The sequence below is a fragment of the Chelmon rostratus genome, chromosome 20 (assembly GCF_017976325.1).
Source record: "Chelmon rostratus isolate fCheRos1 chromosome 20, fCheRos1.pri, whole genome shotgun sequence".
NCBI classification, from domain to species: Eukaryota; Metazoa; Chordata; class Actinopteri; order Chaetodontiformes; family Chaetodontidae; genus Chelmon; species Chelmon rostratus.
The window spans coordinates 2,111,143-2,132,778 of NC_055677.1; the positions used below are offsets into that span (position 1 = coordinate 2,111,143).

The 21,636-nt window shown below is 46.9% G+C and overlaps 2 protein-coding genes across 3 annotated transcripts in view; both read right to left on the reverse strand.

The window, feature by feature from the left end:
• Positions 1-21,636, reverse strand: part of LOC121623647 (LIM zinc-binding domain-containing Nebulette-like) — a 78,685-nt gene continuing 57,049 nt past the window's right edge. The window contains exons 6-9 of one of the 2 annotated variants that reach the window (XM_041961010.1): positions 3,381-3,558; positions 2,676-2,768; positions 1,744-1,880; positions 1-967 (exon numbers count right to left, since the gene is read on the reverse strand). In XM_041961010.1, coding sequence (XP_041816944.1) covers positions 791-967; positions 1,744-1,880; positions 2,676-2,768; positions 3,381-3,558 — 585 coding nt within the window. In that variant the 3' untranslated portion in view covers positions 1-790. The remainder of the gene's footprint in view (positions 968-1,743; positions 1,881-2,675; positions 2,769-3,380; positions 3,559-21,636) is intronic. The other variant, XM_041961009.1, reaches the window with a different exon arrangement.
• On the reverse strand, positions 3,832-21,486 carry LOC121623615 (nebulette-like). The gene is made up of 26 exons (XM_041960958.1): positions 21,419-21,486; positions 21,142-21,249; positions 19,876-19,986; positions 19,059-19,169; positions 18,827-18,937; positions 18,117-18,227; positions 17,644-17,751; positions 16,146-16,256; positions 15,940-16,047; positions 15,167-15,277; positions 14,002-14,112; positions 11,599-11,709; positions 11,289-11,390; positions 10,610-10,714; positions 10,381-10,494; positions 8,865-8,969; positions 8,265-8,369; positions 8,063-8,170; positions 7,418-7,528; positions 6,944-7,060; positions 6,695-6,805; positions 6,396-6,500; positions 6,190-6,294; positions 5,740-5,844; positions 5,408-5,500; positions 3,832-4,502 (listed from the first exon to the last, which is right to left on the reverse strand). The coding sequence occupies exons 1-26, from the start codon at positions 21,437-21,439 to the stop codon at positions 4,143-4,145; spliced, it is 2,979 nt and encodes a 992-aa protein (XP_041816892.1). The 5' UTR covers positions 21,440-21,486; the 3' UTR covers positions 3,832-4,142.

Sequence of the window (21,636 nt, forward strand, 5' to 3'; positions counted from 1 at the left end):
TGAGTGTTTGTGGCAGCCGGACGGTGTGTGTGTGTGAGTCAGAATAAACTGCAGGGTGTGTGTTCATGGTAATGAAGGAACATGTCAGCAGCAGTGTGGCTCAGAGGATCCATCAGACTGTGATTCTCACAGAACTGTGAGCAGATTCATTCACTGCTGGTTTTGTCGACAATAAGAAAAACACAGAAAATCACCAGAATGAGAAACTGATAATCAGACTGAATTGCTTTTAGTTTTATTACTGATTTTATTCATATTCTGCATGAATTGCTGAAATAATCTGAACCTAAAGTCTCGTATAGTTTCTTGCAGGTCATTAAAAAAATTAGATGTTTCTGCTCTGCCACACCTTCTTCCTTCATGCATCCCTCCTCTCTTATTTCCTCCCCGAGTCGTAAAATTTGACGGAACTTATCGACAGCATGCTAGATTTCTACCTTTTCTCTCCGTCTTTCCTCCTCAACGTAAGATCTCCACCCTCAGATATTCTGTCAGCTGGTGTCAGCGGTCTGTGATGTTCACTGTATTCCAGCAACTATTAGTTGGGTATTTCCTTCGCTTCCTGAATGCTGATCAAAGGCTGAACCGTTTTCTGCTTTTTAAATCCACTAGAACACCTGGAAACATCTGGATGTGATGCCACTTTGTTTTTCAGAGGAAGAAGAAACACTAAAAACGATCCCTGAAATGCAAAGAACATCACAGCGGCTGGTTTTATAAGAGCGAGGGTGGATTTTATTCTTTACGTCTCACTGCCTGACGTCCTCTCTCGGCCTCCCTCCTCCCTCCTTTAGTTGCAACACTCCACGTAATTCGCCGGCAGCATGCCTGACTTGCCGGTCCGCTGCACGGTGCCGTACATCCAGCCCTCGTCGATGGGCTGAGCGTTGATGATGACATCGCCGTCCCTGAACGAGACCTCGTCGTGGTCCTGAGCCGCGTAGTCATACAGCGCCCGGTAAACCCGCTGCAAACGACATGACAGACAGACTTTGACACGTGGTCTAACGTCTCGTGAACCTGCCCACACACATTCAGTCTGAAGGGAAATCCTAACAGTGATACACGAGACAGCAACATGCTTTTAACTTGGCGCCAGCAGCTTGTGTTTGACTCTTCTCTGCTTCATCATGACAGTTCATCATGCAGTCAACAAAGCAGCTCCACAAAGAAATGCTTTTCCCCAGACCTGGACTGTCCTGCAGAGCCCAGACCTCATCCTCATCCAGCAGCTCTGGGCTGAACTGGAACCTGATCACCAGGCCGCCCCTGTGGCAGCTTTATGGACGCCACACAGCGAGTTTGTGCAAACCTTTCTGCATCTGAGCCAGCGTGCAGATACTGAACCGGACCGACTGGCCCGTCAGCGTCAGCAGACCTCAAACCAGCAGGTCAGGGGGTGTGAACAGGAAGTGTGCAGCTGTCCTGCGTAATTTAGATTTGTGCACAAGTTTTCCAGTCCACTGAGTTCTAAGATACTGACTAATAAAACAAGATAATAATAAGATGTACGAAAACTGAAGTGAGAACCGAGATGACGCTTTTGGATGCTTTTGCTCAGAGGAAGAAAAGGGAAGACAGCTCAGCATGAATGTGAATGTTTGCAGGCAGCTTCTTGTGATCAATGCAAAACACTTGATAGACACTAAATATCAGTCTGTCAGTGTTGGTGATGGGATCCTGAATAAAATACTTGTCCAAACTCTGGCGGCTACAGGAGGTGGGCTTTGGGCGGGGGCGTACCATGCTGGCTGAGTGTGGCGGGGAGGTGACGGATCGGACAGACGACATGCTGGTCTGGTGCATGTAGCCGTGATACTGCTGCTGCTGCTGCTGCTGCATCTGGACGCCCTGATGATACGCTCCAGGAAGGACTGGAGCTGGGCGAGAGACAAAGGAACACACAGGGAGAGAGAGGATGAGCCGGTCTGTTTGAACAGTTTGACACCTGAAGAGTCTCCTCTGCTGTGACCACGCTGTGATTCAAGCTGTTAAACAACACCTGCAAGAAGAGGGTGAGTTAGTCAGGTTTAGCTGTGGATCACACACTTGAAACAACGTGGACGACACAAACACATGCGAGTGTGTGTCTCTGTCATCCTGCTATCGTGTGTCTACGTGAGGAAGACGACATGAGCGAAGATACCGGGAGTTTCGGAGCTGCTGCGGTCCCAGAGGTCAGAGGTCAGCGAGCTGACAGACTGAGCCTGGCTGTGGGTGAGAGACTGCTGGGAGTGCTGCCTGCTCAGTCTGCGGTCGGCCCGCTCTAACAGGACGCCACCACCAGGTGGCAGCACCACATCACACACAACACAGACAGAAAACCAGGAGAGGAAAGAAGAGAGATGAAAGTGAGCGAGTGAAGACAAACATGTGTACATCATGTCAACTGTAATGCATGAGGCTGATGAAGTCGCACGACGTAAACATTTTGTGAACATGCTAATGAACTGTGTGTGTGAAGTCTGATAAGAAAACAACAACAGGAAGAACATGGATACACAAAAACAAAGGATTTCTATTGACCTTCCACTCTGGAGTTAATGAAAACAAGTGGCACAAAATCTGCTTCATGCAAACACTGATGCCTCTGCTGTGGTAAATTAAATCCATATGACACATGATTTTAGCAGGTTTGTTATTGCAGTTGCAGGAGGGGGGGTCAGGTGAGCTACCAGACATCCTGCGGAGGCTCTTGGACTGGATGTTGTCCTCCAGAGGGTCAAAGTCAAAGATAGAGCCGGGGTCTGTCCTCCACACCTTCAGGTCTTCAGACAGGAGGCAGAGGTCACTTTAAGAACACTGAAACTGTGATAATCCAACATGTGCACGACTTCTTCACATGAGGGTGATCAGAGAAGGCATGCAGTGACTTCCTGTTCACAATCCTGTCTCACCTGAGCAAACATCAATCAGAACATTGTAGCTCACATGAAAATAGTCATTTGAGCTCTAATAAAAGAAAGTAATTATGATGGAAAACACAGTTTTAACCACAAAAGCCAAAGCTGGAGGCTGGATCTGTTGACTTTACCTGAAAACAGCAAAGGTTAAAAAAACATTATATTTCAAAACAACCTGGAAACCCAGAGAGCAGCAGAGGGAGGACAGTCTGACCGTGACCTGTTCTGATAAAAACATATTTTTAACTGAAGAATTCATTAATGCAATGCTTTTATTGTGAAACACACTGTATGCAGGACGTGTTGAGTAAACTAACCAAGCGTAAGCACAAAAAGGAAGAGTAGCAAACGTCTCTATAATTTCAGCAAGCAAAGCTACTAGTGGTATCCATGGTAACCATGTGGGTCACCATCCAATCAGAGGGCACACTGGACATCTCCTGCATCGTCTCTCACACACAGCTCGCCGTCACTGACCTACGATGATGCCTCCTGGTCGTCTGTCCATCTCCATCGCCTGGGGGTGGATCCCTTTGCTGTAGCCCGCCTCTCCCATCATCTGATTGGCTCTCTGGTAGCGCTCCATGCTGGGATCATCCAATCCTGGCGTACAGCCTCGGCCGCGCGCCCGCTCGAAGTCCTCGTGGTACTTGGCCTGTTGGAGGGAATAAAAACCCTTTAACCTTCAGAGTCGGCATCATGGAAATCAGACATACAAAAAGTTAATACACACTATTAATGTTAGAAATTACACACACACACACACACACACACACACACACACACACACACAGGTCAGGGTGCATTTAGTCAGTGAGCCAATAAAACACACAGGGAATGTTTTTAAGATCTTTTATTATTAACACACACACACACACACACACACACACACACACACACACACACACACACACACACTGTACTCTTACATGAGCAGAGAGGTCGTGACTGGCCTGAGAACCTGAACCTGGCCTGTGACGGTCCCGTGAATCTCTGCCTGTTTTGTTTCTTCAGCAGTGAATTTGTGTTATTAAGCAGAATTATAAATAAATCCAAACACCAGCCTCTCACCACTGATGGTGGACTAGAGAACACAAGACCAGCTCATGTCAGACTGGACTCTCTGGATTCAGGTCTACCTGAGGACCTTTAGTAACCAACACACATGCACACACTGCTCCGTCTGGTGGTTGGTGTTAGCAGCGGTGCGTCAGTCCCACCCGAGGTGCGTCACGTCACTCATGTTAGCTCCTCCCACAGCCCAAGCAGGAGCCACGGCAACCGGATTGCTACCATGGAGACCGAGTCCTGTGACTTCCTGACACGTCTGTACTCGGGTGTGTCCAGCTCGGTGCAGCTCCGCCCCCTCATCTCCTGCAGCCCGCGCTGGTACTTCACCTGTTCACACACACACACAAACACACACACATCATACATATGATGTGAGAAACAAGCATCTGTGTGTGTGTGTGTGTGTGTGTGTGTGTGTGTGTGTGTGTGTCTTGCCGAGCTGATGTTCTCCTGGTTCTGTCGGACTCTCTCCAGTTCTGGAGTCACTCCGATGCTGGTGGCCTTCACTGCGCTCTGCTTGTACTTGACCTGCCAGGAGTACAGACAGGAAACACTACGTTATCTGCCGCCATCACGCCGCTTTGTCTTCTGTCACTGCGTCAGGTGATCGTACAGTCATTGGTTCTTGTTGTGACTTGGCTGAGAGACACGGAGACTACATGTTAGACCCCGACCAATCGGAGCTCACAGACGTATCGAGACCTTTTGACTCATCACGGCACGAACAGCACAGGAAAGCCAGCGTGCACGACGGCAGGACGCTGAAACCAGCTCACCTACATGGAATGCAGCCGCTTTCTCATGTTATCAGTTACACCTGTGCTTCTCCTGATAGGACGAGCCAAAATGTCTGCTGTGAAAAAGGTCTACTGGCAACACGCACACACACACACACACACACACACACACACACACACAAACACACAAAGAATAAAAAGGGTCATGAACTCATGAGGGAAAAGCTGCCAATAGTGACCTGGCCTGGTTGCTATGACACCAGAGCTGGTGTGTGTGTTTGTGTGTGTGTGTGTGCGTGTGTGTGGTCCTGTTCTGTCCTCTGAATGGCTGATTGTTCTGCACAGTCAGCTAACAGCTGCTAATGACATCACACACACACACACACACACACACACACACACACTTGTTGCTCATTTATTGGTTTATTCATTCACTGTTTCTGGGTCCACTCCATCACTTCTTCACAACAACACACATCCTGTATTACTTACACACACTCCTTCGTTCACACACTCCTCATGCACACACAACCGCACACACTCAAACAACCACACACTCCCTGATTATCATTCTGCTTTACACATTATCTGTTTTCAGGCTCATTACTTTGTGTGTGTGTGTGTGTGTGTGTGTGTGTGTGTGCGTGTGTGTTTGTGCGTGTGTGTGTTTGTGCGTGTGTGTGCGTGCTTCCTCACAGAGCTGATGTTTTCCTGGTTGCGTCGCACTCGCTCCATCTCAGGTGTGTCCATGACAGCGGTGCCACGTCCCACCTCCTCTCTGTACTGGACCTGAACACAGGAAGCAGCAGCTTTGAGGGGGGGTCCACAACATCAGCTGACCACAGCAGAGCTTAGTGGGCCGTTTATCACCCTGATGACGTCCTGATCCTGCTGAGATTCCAGGACGTTTTTACAAGACTCTTCTAATCTTTGTCCCCACAAATTTATTCTCAAATTATGCAAAAAAAAACAAAACCCTGCACTTTTTGTTTCAGCAAGTTTACGAGCTAATGTGCACGTATGCCTACATCACTGATCTTCTTAGCGTTCTCTCTGGCGAGGACGATCTCCGGTGTCTCTGTGACTGAAGACATCAGGCCTCTCATCAGCTTGGAGTCCCAGCAGTACCGCAGCTAGAGGGCGACAGAGAGCTGCTTTAAAAACACTGCAGTTTGTGCATTAAAGGTCCAGTGTGCAGGGTTGAGTGACATCTAGTGGCGAGGTTGCAGATCGCAGCTGCACGCCCTCGTTTCCCGGCATGGAAGGTGCGCTCAATGACTCTTATTTTCAGGTGATTAAACACTACTGAAAACATAATTATGAATATTAGATTCTATTTCTGCCATATTCTGACACTAGATGCCCTGAATGTGACACACTGGTCCTTTAAAGGTCATTTTAAACCTGGTTATTATTCAGAAGATGAGAAATCTGGATTCACTGGACGAGAATAGTATAAAATACAAGCATGTGCTCACAGAGCTGATGTGTCTCTGGTTGGCTTTGACTCGCTCCATCTCGGGGGTTTCTGAGACCAGACTGTAGCTTCCCTTCAGACGCTCCGCTTCGTCTTTATACTTCTTCTATGAGGAGAAACCAGTAGAACCAGTTAGCTCCTTTTCACTCCCCATAAAGGATATACCAGCATCCTCACACTCACACACACACTCACACACACACACACCTGGCTGTAGATGTCTTTGAGGTAGGAGGCGTGCAGCAGTTCAGGAGTGTCTGTGACCGTCCCGTACGAGTTTTCTCTGAGCTGCTCGGTCTGCTTGTAGGACCTCTGTGACACACACACACACGTTTAACAGAAGAATAAATGTTACTGTCAAAACAACATTTTTAGTGATATAACTCTTGTTTCAATGCACACGCACACACACACACACACACACACACACACGCACACACACACACACACACACACACACACACACACACACACACACACACTCACACACACACACGCACAGTTACCTGGCTCTGGATCTCTGAGGCTCTCTTTGCTCTTTGTATCTCAAGAACATCTGCACTGAGCTCCATCCCTTTACCCACAATCTCCGTCTCCAAGTCCCTGCGGTACTCCTTCTGTAGATGGCACACACACACACACACACACACACACACACACACACACACACACACACACACACACACGGACATCAGGACTCAGGTTAAAGTCAGATCACTTGTTTTTTTGTGTGTGTATATGTGTGTGTGTTTTACCTGGTTCAGGATCTGATTGGCCTTTTTAACCCTCAGCAGCTCAGGTGTTTCCTCCAGCCCGATGCCAGATAAGCCCCGCCCCTTCACTTCCTGCTCCAGGTCCTTCCTGTACGCCTTCTGCAGACAGAGAGCCACACCGTGAGCCAGAACTCCTACACTGCTGCACTTCATCTCAATGATGAATCTCAAGAAGAGTAATAGAAATGACCGAGTGAGTGAACAAGGACGCGATGAAGACGCCTCAACGTCTTCATCCTTCACACCAAATGATTAAAGAAAAGCGTCCACAACAGAAAATTTTGCTTTTCTCAAATGTTTTGCTTCACTCACACGAGGTACCTGAAGCTTTTCTGTCCCCAAAAATCCTTAAATTAAGTTTGATACTGGATCCTTTCACTTGTTCTGATCTCTAAAAAGATTCAGATTCTGGTTTTAACATGGCCAGATCTGTGTGTGTGTGTGTTTGTGTGCTACCTCGCTCAGCAGGCTGCTGGCGTGGCAGGCTGTCAGGTATCCAGGTGTCTGGTCGACATCAACCAAGGCTTTCCCCTTTATCTGCTCCTCATAGTCTCTCCGATACTCCCTCTGAGAGAGAGAGAGAGAGAGAGAGAGAGAGAGAGAGAGAGAGGTTCACATACAGCAGAGAGAGAGACTGAAACACTGTGTACTCTCTTTAGAGAAAGCCTGAAACAACAGAACCTGCTCTCAGATCATCTCTACAGGAAGTGCTGAGAGCCAGCAGGGCTCAGAGTGCAGTCAGGCCAGCAGAGACCACAGATCACAGATCAGAGTTAGTTAAAGTGACACTGACCTCTGCTGCCTCTAAGAACTGTTTTTCTGAGTGTGTGTGTGTGTGTGAATGTGTGAGCCACAGTCTTGTGCTGTATGTGTGGTTCCGTGCTGGTGTTAGAGACCACTGCTGAACCACTGTACGACAGAAAAGCCCTGCTGAACACTGCTGGAGCACAAAGCCAGAGGCTAAACATGTCGAGTGTGTACGAATGATCATCATCTTCTGGAGGCCTTCAGCCGTTTGCATCAGAGCGTGTCGCAGCGTGCTGCTGGAGAACCTCCCTGCAGGGTTCTGATGAACAGGACTGAGAGAACCCAGAGTTTTACCTCACTCTGCATCTTCTGTGCTTCTTTCGACACTTTGTACGTCTGAGTGTCTCCAAACTCCATCTGAGAGCGACCTTTGTTCCTCTCGTACTCCTCTCTGTACTTCACCTGAAGCAACAAACACACTGCTTCATGCATCTACTCATGACCAGAGAGACAGAGAAGGACAATGTGTGTGTGTGTGTGTGCGTGTGTGTGTAACCTGGCTGTGCAGCACTGCGTTCTCCTTGTGGTGGAGCTGTTCTGCCGTGTCCAGAGGAACATGGTACTGAGCCTTCGTCTGCTCGTACTTCTTCTTATACTCCACCTGAACACACACACACACACACACACACACACACACACACACACGCATGTCACACATTATCTGTTTAACCTGCACTGGAACAATCACATTCACATCCTTTACTTCAGTGAAAGTACCAACACAGTAATAGTATTGATAAGGTAAAATACTCCATTACAAGTTCCTGCATGAGAAATCCTACTAAAGTAAAAGTACAGGAGTATTAGCAGCTAAACAAACTTAAAGTATCAAAATAAAAGCACTTGTTGTGTCCCTGTGACTGATATTATATATGACAGCTGTGTCAGTAGGTGGTGTAGTTACTGTTGTAGCTGCTAGGATGAGGGGTCAGAGGATAAACCTGATGGGAGTCTGAATCGAAACACACATTTAGATTCAGTCCTGAGTGTGTTGAGCTGAATATAAAGTAGCATGGCATGGAAATACTCAAGCACAAGTAGCTCAGGTGCAGCACTTGAGTACATGTACTACAGCAGGTGAAGGAGGATGGCGTACGTTACTCTGCAGCTTGCTGGCGTGCAGAACGTGTTCCAGCTGCAGGAGGTTCGGCAGGTCTGTGGAACCCTCTGGTTTCTGGTTCTGGTTGGTCTTATACTTCACCTGGAGGACAGAAGGAGAGTCATGAAGATTCTCCCGTGGTTTTCACAGGAGCTCTCACCATAAAGAGGTCTGATTTGAAAAGCTGAACTGTATGAATCATGGAGAGAAGGTGGGTGTTCTGCTGCTTTGAGAAACAGGAGCTCTGTTCTTTGACACCTCTGTAATTCAGGTGATCTGCCGCACTCGCTGCTCCACCTGTTGATCCAATCAGGCCTCCTGCTCTGATTCATGTTTTCATGGCAGGCTTCGACGCCGAGGCATCGCTCGCTCCTCCATCTTTGCTAAAATCAGGACTTTGTGGCTCCAGTCGATGACAGAGATGGCGGCGAGCAGCGAATCCGTCACTAAACGCTTGGAGGTCGAGCTTTCCTGCTCAGTAAACGCTCTGAACTCTTCATTCGATTTCCTCGCACATCCACATTTCTTTGATGTTTTGGTGCCAAATTGCGTTCCAGATTGAGCCACTTTGGCCAAATTCTTCCGCTCAAAAGCAGCATTCAGAGAGCTGCCCGCGTATCATGATGCTGAGAGTCTCTCGCTCGGTAAGAGGCTTTTCTGAAAAGCGGCTCTCAGCGAACGTGCAGCGTTCCTGAACACCAGGCAGCGTTCAACACAACAAGCCGTTACGTAACGCCGCGAAGAGGAAAGGCTCTTTTCTGTGGCTGTGTGGGCACCGAGTGGACTGAAACTGTGTGTGTGTGTGTGTGTGTGTGTGTGTGTGGCACGTCAGTTGCTTGATCATCTTTATGTGTATTTGCGTGTGTGTATGTCTGTTCAGCTGCTGTGTGACTGCGTGTGTGTGGGTGTCTGTTGTGTGTGTGTGTGTGTGTGTAACTGCAACTTCTCCAGCTCTCATCCTACAATTCCTCTTCATTTGCCTTACAAAGGTTGCTATGGTTACTCCCACACAACAGGCAGAGTTTTAGAGTGTGAGTCAAAGTGAATGAGACACACACACACACACACACACACTAACAGATAGTTTGTTCCTCTCGTTTATCTCAATGGTTGAAAAGAAAAGAAAAGCGTCTTCGGCTGAACTGGAGCAAACAAATCGGTTCTGTCGACTCGTCATAATAAATCCGTCCTGCTGAAGGACACTCGGAGGACGCGAGGGCACAAAAACACGCTAATCTTTAGTGTAAATGACAAAACGTCGCAGCTTCAGGGCAGTGGACTCGTCCTGTTTGTGCACGTGTCTGAACAGGACGAATCAAAACGTGCAGGTCAAATCAAGCCGTCTGCGGAGCGTCAATACAACAAGACGTGGACCTCGTCTCCGGCTCCTGGTTAGTTCACCTCACAGAATCAGCCGCTTTACGATGTGATGATGATGCTGTGATGCTGTACAATCTGTTAAAAGTCTTTTAAGTCCTGCGAGACAGGTCATGTGACCACATGGTTCGCTCACCTGACTGGCCAGAGCAGCAGCAGCTTGTGTGTGTTTGAAGGAGAGACAGTCCAGCGGGTTGTAACAAGGCCTCTGGCCCTTCAAATGTCTGTCGAAACTTTCCTTATACTTCACCTGCAGCACACAGACACACAGAATGAACAAATCTCTGGCTCTGGGTCCCCATCATCTGCCCAATGCATGCTGGGTAGGCTGTGTGTGTGTGCGTGTATGTGTGTGTGTGTGTTACCTGGCTGGCCAGCTTTGAAACCTCCTTGGCGTGCTGAATGTCAGTTCTGGCCAGAAGAGAGACGTCACTGTAAGCTGGCAGCTTGGTGTTATTCTTATAGGCGACCTGTGGAAATCACACACACACACACACACACACACAAACACACACACACACACACACACAAACACAATACAAAACAATGTACATGGATGTAAACAAAACACAAACATACACACAAGCACACGTTGCACAAACACTTATAAAAACAACGCATGCAGACACACACACTGACACACACTCATACACACACACTCTCACACATGTACACACGCACTCACAAATAATTCAAAATGACACACAAAGTAGATACACGTACATTCTGGTATTCTGAAAAATTAATGAGAGATTATACATGTTGTGTAGATGTTTGACTCTCTGTCTCTAACACACACACACACGCACACACACACACGCACACACACACACACACACACCTACTTCCCATGCACATGAACCTTGCAGGACCCTCTTACATAATGCCGGTTCAGCATCAACAGCAGAATGTTTTCTATAATTAATGAGCGGCTCCACTCAGAGAACAGCTGGAGAACGGGACCGTTGTCATGGAAATTAGTGTTGGATGGGACAAAGTTACACACACACACACACACACACACACACACACACACACACTCACATCACTGGCCAGTTTAGCAGCGTTGGTGGCGTTGACGATGTCGGGTCTGTCTGCCACCGTGTTGTAGTGATGAAGCTCCTCTTTGCCTTTTCTGTAGCTGACCTGAGACCAGCAGAGGCAAAAATTACAAAGTGCACTGCATAAAATAAACAACCACATTTAAAGGCAGCGTACGTAGACAAGGCTGAACACTCAGTGGTGATTTGAGCATGATGCCTGTGTGGACGTCAGTGACGTAGCTCGCCGCCCGGGCGTGCAAAGAGTACAGGTGCGGCCCGCCTGACTTCTGTACGCCTGCGTGTGCACTTACATCGCTCTGGTTCTTGTTGACCTCCATGGCGTGCTCCACCTCCGGCAGTGTTTTCATGTTGGTGTAGCTGGACTTCCCCTTCTCCCGATTAAACTTCTCCTTATAGAACTTCTGCAGAGACGCAGGGGGGGAGAAGAGAAGGAGGGAGTGAACGAGAGGCCAGAAAAAGGAGGCGGAGAGGCAGTTAAATAAAGACAAAATCCGCGTGATGGATGGAGAGAGAGAATATCTGATGACTCATTCGGCCCGGTGCTGAATAACGACCGAAAACACACTAAAAATAAGACGAGCAGCTTCCGACTGTGAGAATGAGACATTCACAGCGTGACGCAGAAATGAGAATCAAACTGAGTGAAGATTAAAAACAAACCCGCTGCTTTCTGTTTGGCTTTAGTTTAAATGTGTTTCAGAAACAACTGATTAACAAGAAATGTAAAATCTAAGATGCTTGAGATTTTCTTCCTGAACTAATAAAAAGCTGATGAGGTTTTGGTTTTCAGACCTTCAGCAGGTAAAACTCAGGTGTTAAAGAGCAGCTTTGCCAAACACAATGTGCATAAAAATCTGCCAGGATGAGGAGACAAAGCTCAGTGACTGTGCTTCTGATCGCAAACACTGAGCGAACGAACAATGTCCTTACAGTAGAAACTGTCGAGTCAGCAGTCTGTAATTAAAATGAATTGAAATGGTTTTGGACAGACTGACTGGATTCGTCCTCGGTGCTGCAGTAAAGCACACAGAAAGACGTTTGCTAACATCAGGCATCACACAGCGTCTCTCCCGCACCTCTCCAGCCCGTGGGTCGCAGACAGCGGCACAGTCTGGGCTGCCGTTGTCTAGGTAGTCGACGTTATACGCTCCAGTTAGCGTCACATTGCTCGGTCAACAGACGTGAAACCAGAAAGCATCAGGCCCGTGTCCCACTTTACCCCGAGCTCTGATTTTCTGCCCTCTGGGCCGACTGACACCAACAATAAACTCCATCTGTCCACCAGTGGAGGCTCTAAACGGAGAAACTGTCTGTCAGACTGCAGCTACACCACTTCCTGGTGGTGTTTGCTTCATATTTTTTCACTGAGGGGAACCTGAATGCATCAGATTCGCCTTTCATGCACGTTTGACTGGTCGGTGTCAGTTTGGATTATATGATTTCCTGCAGTGTTTAAAGCAGCAGAGGAGCATTTTGGTCCCATTTGTGTCACAGAGATTAAAAAAAACATGCAGGAATGTTGTTAAATTAAGGTAAACTGAAGCGATGCCCATTATTAACACATAAGAGCCTAAAGCTGCTCCATCGATCTCAGTTTGGGTCGTCTGAGGAATCATTATCATAGAATCTGCTCATGTATTTAAACAGGAGATCTTCTCTGTGAGCGCAGCAGACTGACAGCAGGTTACTACAAACACCTTCAGATGATGACTGCATTCACTTTATTTAAAACGTCTTTGATCTGATGGAAACGTGTTGAAGTGTGATCTGCACATCTGAATGTAAGTCCCTTTGTTTTTTAGTGGATTAAATATCATACAAGTGCAGCCCATGTTTCTGCTTAGTTTAGCTTTTTCATCGTGCACTTGCATTCGTCATGTCTACGCTTGCATTTTAAAATGTCTTTGTACGTGAACGTCACTTTGACATGTCTTCGTTTGGCAGTCTGTTGCTCTGCAGTCTGATTCCTTCACTCCATCTCTCAGGGCTGCAGGTTCGGCCTCTTTGTCCATTAACACCTGCACTAAAAAGCTCATGTAGATTTTAAGTTGACTCACATGTGTTGTGTTTTCAGAGGTGTTGTGTGTGTGTGTGTGTGCGTGCGTGTGTGTGTGCATGCGTGTGTGTGTGTGTGTGCAGTAGGTCAGTGTCTGTGTCCTCAGGCAGCACAACACAACACAGCTGCTCTCTGTGTTCACGCCTCAGCAGACAAAGTGATACTAACACCAACACACTCCCTCTGAGTGAGTGTGTGTGTGTGTGTGTGTGTGTGTGTGTGTGTGTGTGTGTGTGTGTGTGTGGTAAACTGAGATCTTGGGATCAAACTGGGTGAGAAATCTCCTTTGCTCACCATTTGTCTCTAACATGTTCATCTGACACATGACTCCACATTATTTTTAGCACTGTTTTGCTAAAATGAACCGTTGCTATCGTAACGCTGCATCAGCGGGTTTGTTTGTTAGCGTCACGCTACATCAAAGCACACGAGCATATTAACACAAACATGAGCGTCATCCTGGCTCCTCCTGCTGCTCTCATCTTTTTGGTTTAGGTTGATTATAATCCAACCAGTGTGACATTTTATTTGGTTTTACTTGCACTAAAAGTCACAGAACGAAGCCATAAAATAGTTTGCAGCTCAATCTTCTACGTCCGATCACGTCGCAGTGTGAAGACGACAGAGGAAGACTCACGTCGCTCTGCGTCTTCGTCAGCTCTTTAGCGAAGACGGTCTCGATGGTTTGGGGCATCTGAGCGTACAGACTGCAGCCGGCTTCCTTCTTGCCCTCCTCTCTGTACACTTTCTGCAACACAAAACATCACTTTTTACAGTACAAAACATTTAAAAGCACCCCCCAAATTATGACCAAGATCCCGTTTCCAGTACGACCACACGTCGGCCATTTCTACAACCGCTAATTTGAATATAAAGAGCACACCTCTGTTAGTTAATGTGGCGGTCCAGCAGCATTAATTACATTTACATAACCACCATTACAAATGATAATTTCCTGTATCTGCACTGGAGCTCAGAGTTCTGTCGAGAAGTTATCACTGTTACCCCAACAACAACAGCTGGATGAGTTAGTTTCATTAAAGAAAGTTGGTTTAATAAAAAAAGAGAAACAACCTGGTTTAATCCGATGAATCACTTTATTCAAATTGAGGTTTTTGTTTGAGGATTATTTTTTTGGGTCATACCATCATAAAATATGATGACAGACATTCTCATGTTCACTGGAAAACCTCAATAGAAGCTTCAAATGTAAAAGAAAAAAAAAGATAATTTGGTACAGCCCTATATTCTTTACACCAACTCCATCCCTTTGGTAGATCGTTCAGGAGAATACGCCCGGTCTGAAGGGATGTCATCCAGCTCCACTCAGATTTTAAAAAACGCATTGGTACTGGATGATACTCAGTGTCAGCAGGTTGGTTGGGTATTAGAATCAGTACTGGGGAAGAAAAGATGGGTCAATGAGTCCCTGATGAGGTAATTTGGTGGGACCAATATTATGAAATGGGATCAAAGCAATGGCGACCCCTATCTTATGCCAGATTTACCACATTTCCCATAGGCCCTTCCTCTTCCTCTATTCAAACTGTGAATGGACTGCATCCACAGTGGAAGATGAATTACATGAGTGAATTCTAAAATGATTCCGTTTTTCAATGTGATGATGACGGAACGCTGTTGTTCCACTAATTAAGATGAAGATTTAAAGAGATCTCTGAGAATAAAACCTAAAAACCCCTCTCTACTGGCTGTGTGAGACGCTGCAGCAGCGTCACAAACAGAGCACCTTAGAACAGAGTGTGCTTTGTTTGTGGGCAGACGGATCACCCTCTGTTTCGTACCTCGCTGTACAGCTGAGTTTGCTCCTTGGCGTGCTGAGTTTCTTTGGTCTCCGGCAGCAGAGAATACAGACAGTTAACCAGCTCCTTCTTACCCGCCTCCTTGTATTTACTCTGGGAACAGAAGGCAGCATTAGATCAATAGCTGCGCAGCGACAGAGCACAGAGCTGCACGAAGCGCTGCAGAGACGAGCAACACGACAGATTCTCAGATTCTCTCTTCACCGGCGTGAACGGAAAAATTCTTCTTTCTGCTTCAAGTGGAAAGTCACTTTTAACTGTGAGCTCGTCCTGGTTTTAAAATAAGAAGTTCAGTAATCAGCGTCATTGAAGACGTCCTGCAGGAGGGCGCTGTCTCCACACGGGAGAGGTAATAATTTACTGGAATATAAACTTGTTTGCTGATGACATAAAACTGTTCAATATAAAACTGATTCTGACATGTGAAGACGAACAACCTGACATTCAGATTTCAGTTTGTTTTTTGCAAAATAAATGTCAAAATAAAAGACTTGAATGGCCTGCAGGCGCCTCGTGTATTACAGTGAATAAACCGTAATGATTTCAACGTTATTTACTGAAGGAAAGAGACGACCGTGGCGATAAAGAAAGGATAAAGTCAGATTGTAGTGACGAGCGACAAATAAACACTAAGAAGCAGAAAGAGTTTGGACTCCAGCCACATGCTGGGAGTTCGATTCAGAAGTTCAACAAAGCTCGTCAGCGCTGAATCTTTTGATTAATTATTAATCAATCAACAGAGCGAGTGCTCCCACCTCGCTGTGCGTCTCCGCCATCTCCTTCACAAACTGCGTCTCCAGAGTTTCAGGTAGCAGAGAGAACAACGTGTTGGCCAGATCCTCTTTGTCCTTCTTGTACTTTGTCTGAGAGACAAACACGACACACGAACCACCATGAACGTGTCGAGATGTGAACATGTATTTTATTGTTATTTCCTCTCCTGTGAACAGAAACCTCTCACCTCGCTCTGAAGCTCAGACAGCTGCTTAACGAACTCCGTCTCTTTGGTCTCCGGCATCTGGTGGAAAACACTGCTGCTGATCTCCAGTCTGCCTTTCTGCTTGTATTTATTCTGCAAAACACACACACACACACACACACACACACACACACACACACAAGCTTGGTTTCCAACCAAATGTATTGCACATTTTTACTTATTTTGATCAAATCTGCAAAAGAAAATGTGAACGAATGCTAGTTTCCATCCACAAACGTCAGGCGACTATTAAAGAGCTGGATGATGGATGGAAAGCAGCAGGTGGCACCAACTCTCCGGTCAGAAGACCATAACTCCGCTGCAGAAGATGGTGCAAACGATGTCAGAATTAAAAGAGCAGCAGATGAAGCTCAAACATGACATTTCTGTAACATGTAGTCCTGTGAGGAAGGTTTCATCAGGTCTGTGTGGAGCGACGAGGAGACGTTTAAATCTGCTGAAACTTCTTCTTCTTCTTCTGCTGCTTCAAATGTTCTGCATCAGCACTTATTTGAAAAAGGTGTCTCCATCTCCCTTTAAAGGATAACTTTGTTTTTTTACAACCTGGACTTTATTTGTAGCATTAAATACGACCATTTACTCCCCCAGACAACTTTGGTGGCATTTGGAGTCGTTTTGAAGAAATTAGCCCCAGAGGAGCGGCGCGTATATCCGTATAATGCGAGTACTCGGGGCATCCATGCGTAGCCTCTATAAACGCATAATCTGCTGCGAAACTCGTTCATATTCCAATATTTTGTTCTGATATGCTGGTGCTATTCCCCTCTGAGCCCGTGGTGGCACGTTATCAACATCCGGCGTCTCTAGGCAAGTACCTCTGACGTGGATGATGTCATTTTCGAGCTCCGCGCGCTTCGAGCAGCCAGCCACAACACGGCTGACTCTGCGGCGGTCGGCTAGTTTAGCTGTAGTTCGCGACTGTTATTTTTCACAAAATGGATGAATATTTTTCCGACTCTGAGGTGGTGGACGATGACTTTGTTTACGATGGACGTCCTTACCGTTTTGAGCCAGAGTGCACGGACGAGGAGCTCGTTGAAAGGAGGACGCGGAGGCAGAGAGAGGAACAGCTAGCCAAACAACAACAAACGGCTGCGCGTCCATGAGTAGACGGTAACTGGTGGCGTTCTTGTGGACGAACAGAAGAGGATATGTTCATCGATGACAACAGAGGAGGATATGTTCATCGCCGCAGATTATGCGTTTATAGAGGCTGCGCACGGGTGCCCCAATTACTCGCATTATACGGATATACGCGCCGCTCCTCTGGGGCTAATTTCTTCAAAACGACTCCAAATGCCACCAAAGTTGTCTGGGTGAGTAAATGGTCGTATTTAATGCTACAAATAAGGTCCAGGTTGTAAAAAACTAAAGTTATCCTTTAAGAGCATTGACTCAAAACCTCATTAAAATGAACAATGGCTGCAGGTGTGATCGCACCTCGTAGACGTCCACCCACCTCACTCTGAAGCTCCGCGACGGCTTTAGCGAACTTCATCTCCTCGGTCTCGGGCAGCGCTGAGTACAGGTTGCTGCTCAGCTCTTTCTTCCCTTCGTTGTACTTCAGCTGCAGAGGACAGACACCAGGCTCAAAACACGAAAACCTCCTCAAAGCTGCCTTCAGGTCGACCTGGAGGACTTAACTTTCAGCTGCAGTCCCACAGGATGGAAAAATAACTCGGCATGTTTCAAATCCCTGATCACTGACTTTTTAAATACAGCAAAAAGAATAGAAATTTGTGTAAAGTGTGCATTAATGTGTGTAAATGCATGCTTTTAATTTCTGCAGTAAAGTACAGTGTGTGGAATCTGTCATAAGTACAATACTCTTACAAAAGCAGTTCCAGGTTTCTGCTCTCCGCCGACACAAACAACCACAGAGCCTGAACGAGTCTATGCTCTGTTTTAACTGTGTATTTCATGGCCACCTACCTGGCTCTGCAGCTCAGTAGCCTCTTTAGCATGTAGCGTCTCCAGAGTTTCAGGCAGCTGGTGGTACAGACAGCTGCTCGCCTCCTTCCTGCTCGCCTCCTTATACCTGGCCTGAAGGAAACATCAGCTGTTAGCCTGTTAGCTGTTAGCTCAGTTTAGTGAGGATGTTGATCTCCACACAGTCAGCGCAGCATCACGAGTTCATTCAGGTTTTACTAAAAGGGGTTTCCAAAGTTCTGGAGCTTTTTTTATTGATCAGTTTAATCTGAATTTAAGGTTATTAATGAGCTATCGATGTGCAAAGACCTTTAATTGTGCTAAATTTGACGGTTTGAGTATCTTACGTGGCACAGTGGATCAGTTCACTGCAAAAAGTGAAGATAAAACATCTTTAAGTTCAAACACCTGCTGGTTTGTAGTCTGAGCAGATGCATCTTCTTTCACAAGACAGCATTTCACTTCCAAGCTGTTTTGTCCTTAATTATCTTAATAAGCAGTTGATATAACTTAATGTTTGAAACTAGAATTTCCAGGATTATTACGATGACACTGACGAGTAGAAGTCAGAAAGTCTTCACATCCTGACAAACGTCCTTGTTTTTGTTCTGTTTTTCAGTTCTGTTGGAAGATAATCGATCTTATTTTTAGCAACATTTCCTCCATTTCATTTGAAAGAATAAGAAGAAAATGAAGTCCTGGCTGTTTCTCACCTCGCTCTGCAGCTCAGAGACGCTTTTAGCAAACTGAGTCTCAGCAGTTTCTGGCAGCTGAGAGTAGAAGCTCTGAGAGAGGCTCTTCACGCCGTCCTCCCTGTATTTACTCTGGACAGAAAGGAGGACACAGAGGACACTGTGATTGAACTCCTTCAGACGGCAGGAATGAACCAGAGAGACTGTTGACATCCTCATGTGAATCGTGTGCGTGTGTAAACCAGCGCGTTACCTCGCTCTGCATGTCGGACATCTTGGCGGCGAGCTGCGTCTCCGCCGTCTGCGGCAGCTGAGCGTACAAACTGGACGACATCGACTTCTTCCCGCTCTGCTTGTACTTGTTCTGGAAGCAGGTGGAACAAAACCATCGTCAACCTCTGCTGTTTTAATTCACTGTGTGTGAACAACGTGAAGACCAGAACCTCCTCCTGTCACGTTTCACTAAATTAATTAACACACAATCATCACAGAAACACGCCCGATGAAAAGGTTTATGATGGATCCTTAAATTTGAGTTTGGTTTGTTTTTGACTCAAACAAAGGAGGCCGTCAGAAGAGTGAAGGAGTGAATAAATGAGTCCACGTGCTGTTTTCTATCCAAACCAAGCAGCTGGGAGCCAAATATGATCCCACAGCAGCAAACTGATGTGCCGGTCTAAACCTCAAACCACCAGTTAGTGGAGGGCCAGAGTGTGTGTGTGTGTGTGTGAGTGTGTGTGTGTGTGATATTTCCAGGATTACACACACAGCTTTCTCAGTTCTCAGCTTGTTGTATTTCGGCTGAATGTCTGCGTTGCTTTACATAAACTCTTGTGTTCCTCGGTGAGATGATGCCGACAAAACGCTGCTGAAGCTGCAGCGGCTACAAACAGCATCGCAAAGATCCAAAGTGCAAAATATTACTCATTCATCGGCTCTTTGAGGAGTAACGACGCGCTCGGTTTGAGCTTCTCTCTGCCTGAAAAATGAAAGACGTCTGGACGGGTGAGCGTTCGTTCCGGCTGCAGCTGGACAGTCTGAGCGTGGACGTGAATGATGGGTGCGTGTACCTCGCTCTGCAGCTCAGTAACCTCTTTAACGTGCTGCGTCTCCAGAGTCTCCGTCAGCCGGTGGTACAGAGAGCTGCTGGCCACTCTCTTCCCCGCTTCCTTGTACTTGACCTGCAGGAAGAAAACAGGTGAAACATCTGCTTCCTTCATGATCACAGTCCTTCTACATCTCACAGCGAACACGCCAACACGTCTGCAGCTGCTGGTTTTCATGTCCACCTGCTTCGCTGTGGCTGACATCGCTGGCTTACATTCAGGACTGTTGAACTGTCATGAACACCTTTGACACCTGAGTCACATAAAGAGCAAAACCCAGGAGCTGAGAGTGAAGACAGGTCCAGCAGAGAGGACGGGCTGAGAGAGGAAAAGCTGCTCAAAGGAGAATCTGAGTGTATTCAAGCAGCACAGGAGGAGGAGGAGGAGGAGGAGGAGGAAGAGTTATCTAGCAGCCCTGAATGTGTTTCTGATAACGAGACCAGAATAGACGCCAGTGGTCAGTTTATCTTCAGCGTGTTAGCATGTCAGAGTGCCTGAGACTCTTTTTTTTGACGTACAGACATTCCCAGCATGCCAGAGGGACTCGAGTCACATGACTGGACTCGAGTCACATGACTGGACTCGAGTCAGACTCAAGTCGCAAATTTGAGGACTTGAGATTTGCTTCACTCGACACTCTCACTACAAAGCACACAGCTAGCTTATTAGCAGGTCAAACGTTAGCTACAGTTTAAGATATGCTGGGCGAGGCTTCGACTGGATTAGCAGACATGGCGTTAATGTAAAAGACAATCAGGGGCTGATTCGGGGCCGTATAACCTGTTAACCTTTGCAGGCAGGTTACAAGCTAACCTGATTGGATTTGATCTGAGCCGTGACTCGACTCCTCCTGCTTGACGTAAAGCAGGGACGTGACTTGTTTTGCATGTCACCACAGTAACGCGAGGACTCGCTCGTGACCTGCACACGTGTGTTTTACTCCCACCTCTGCTGGACTCTTACCTGAACCCACAGGGGTGTTGCTCTTCATTTTCTGACTGTCAGCAAATCACAAGAAAAGACAAAGCCAGCAGCAGTTTCTGACTTCCTGTCTGTGGCTCTCAGCTGCAAGCTCATTGGTTCCTACTGAAGAACCAATGAGCTTGAGCGCTTCAAAATCATGGAGTTTCATTTTCAAAGAGGCTCATTTTTAGCTGTTTATTCCATTTGTTGGGGACTATTTTCAGCGGCGGATTAATCCACACTTGGTGCTGTAGTGCGTGTTCCCACCTCGCTGTGCGTCTCCGCCATCTCTTTAACGAACTGCGTCTGCAGCGTTTCAGGCAGCAGAGAGAACAACGTGTTGGGCAGGTCCTCGTTGTCCTTCTTGTACTTTGCCTTGACAGAAAAACAGGAGAAAGGAAGCTGACTGATTGATTGATTGATTGAAAACTTTCTTTTGGGTGAAATGCATCCTCACAGTTTCTGTCTGGCTGCAACGATTCTAACAACAAACAGTGTGAAGATCCTGATTGGACGAACTGTGTGAGGCGTTCAGGGTCCTCACCTCACTCTGTATCTCCGACATGTGCTTGGCAAACTGGGTCTCTGCCGTCTCAGGGAGGAGTGAGTACAAGTTCTTGCTGATCTCCTTCTTGCCGTCTTCTTTGTACTTCACCTACCAGGGAGCGCACAGGGCTTGTTTCACCACACCCGCACACGCACATGCAGCAGCGATGCTTTTTGAAATGCGCGTCTCACCTCGCTGTAAACGTCTCTCAGCTC

Bases quoted from the DNA above. Each gene is read 5' to 3' on its own strand.
- LOC121623615 (XM_041960958.1), bottom strand. From the start codon at position 21,439: ATGTCGGAGATACAGAGTGAG. The intron at 19,987-21,141 runs GTGGGAACACGC...TTCTTCCTGCAG, and splicing joins TGGCGGAGACGCACAGCGAG to GTCAAGTACAAGGAAGCGGG. The intron at 11,710-14,001 runs GTGAGTCTTCCT...GCGTCTCTGCAG, and splicing joins TGACGAAGACGCAGAGCGAC to AAGTTCTATAAGGAGAAGTT.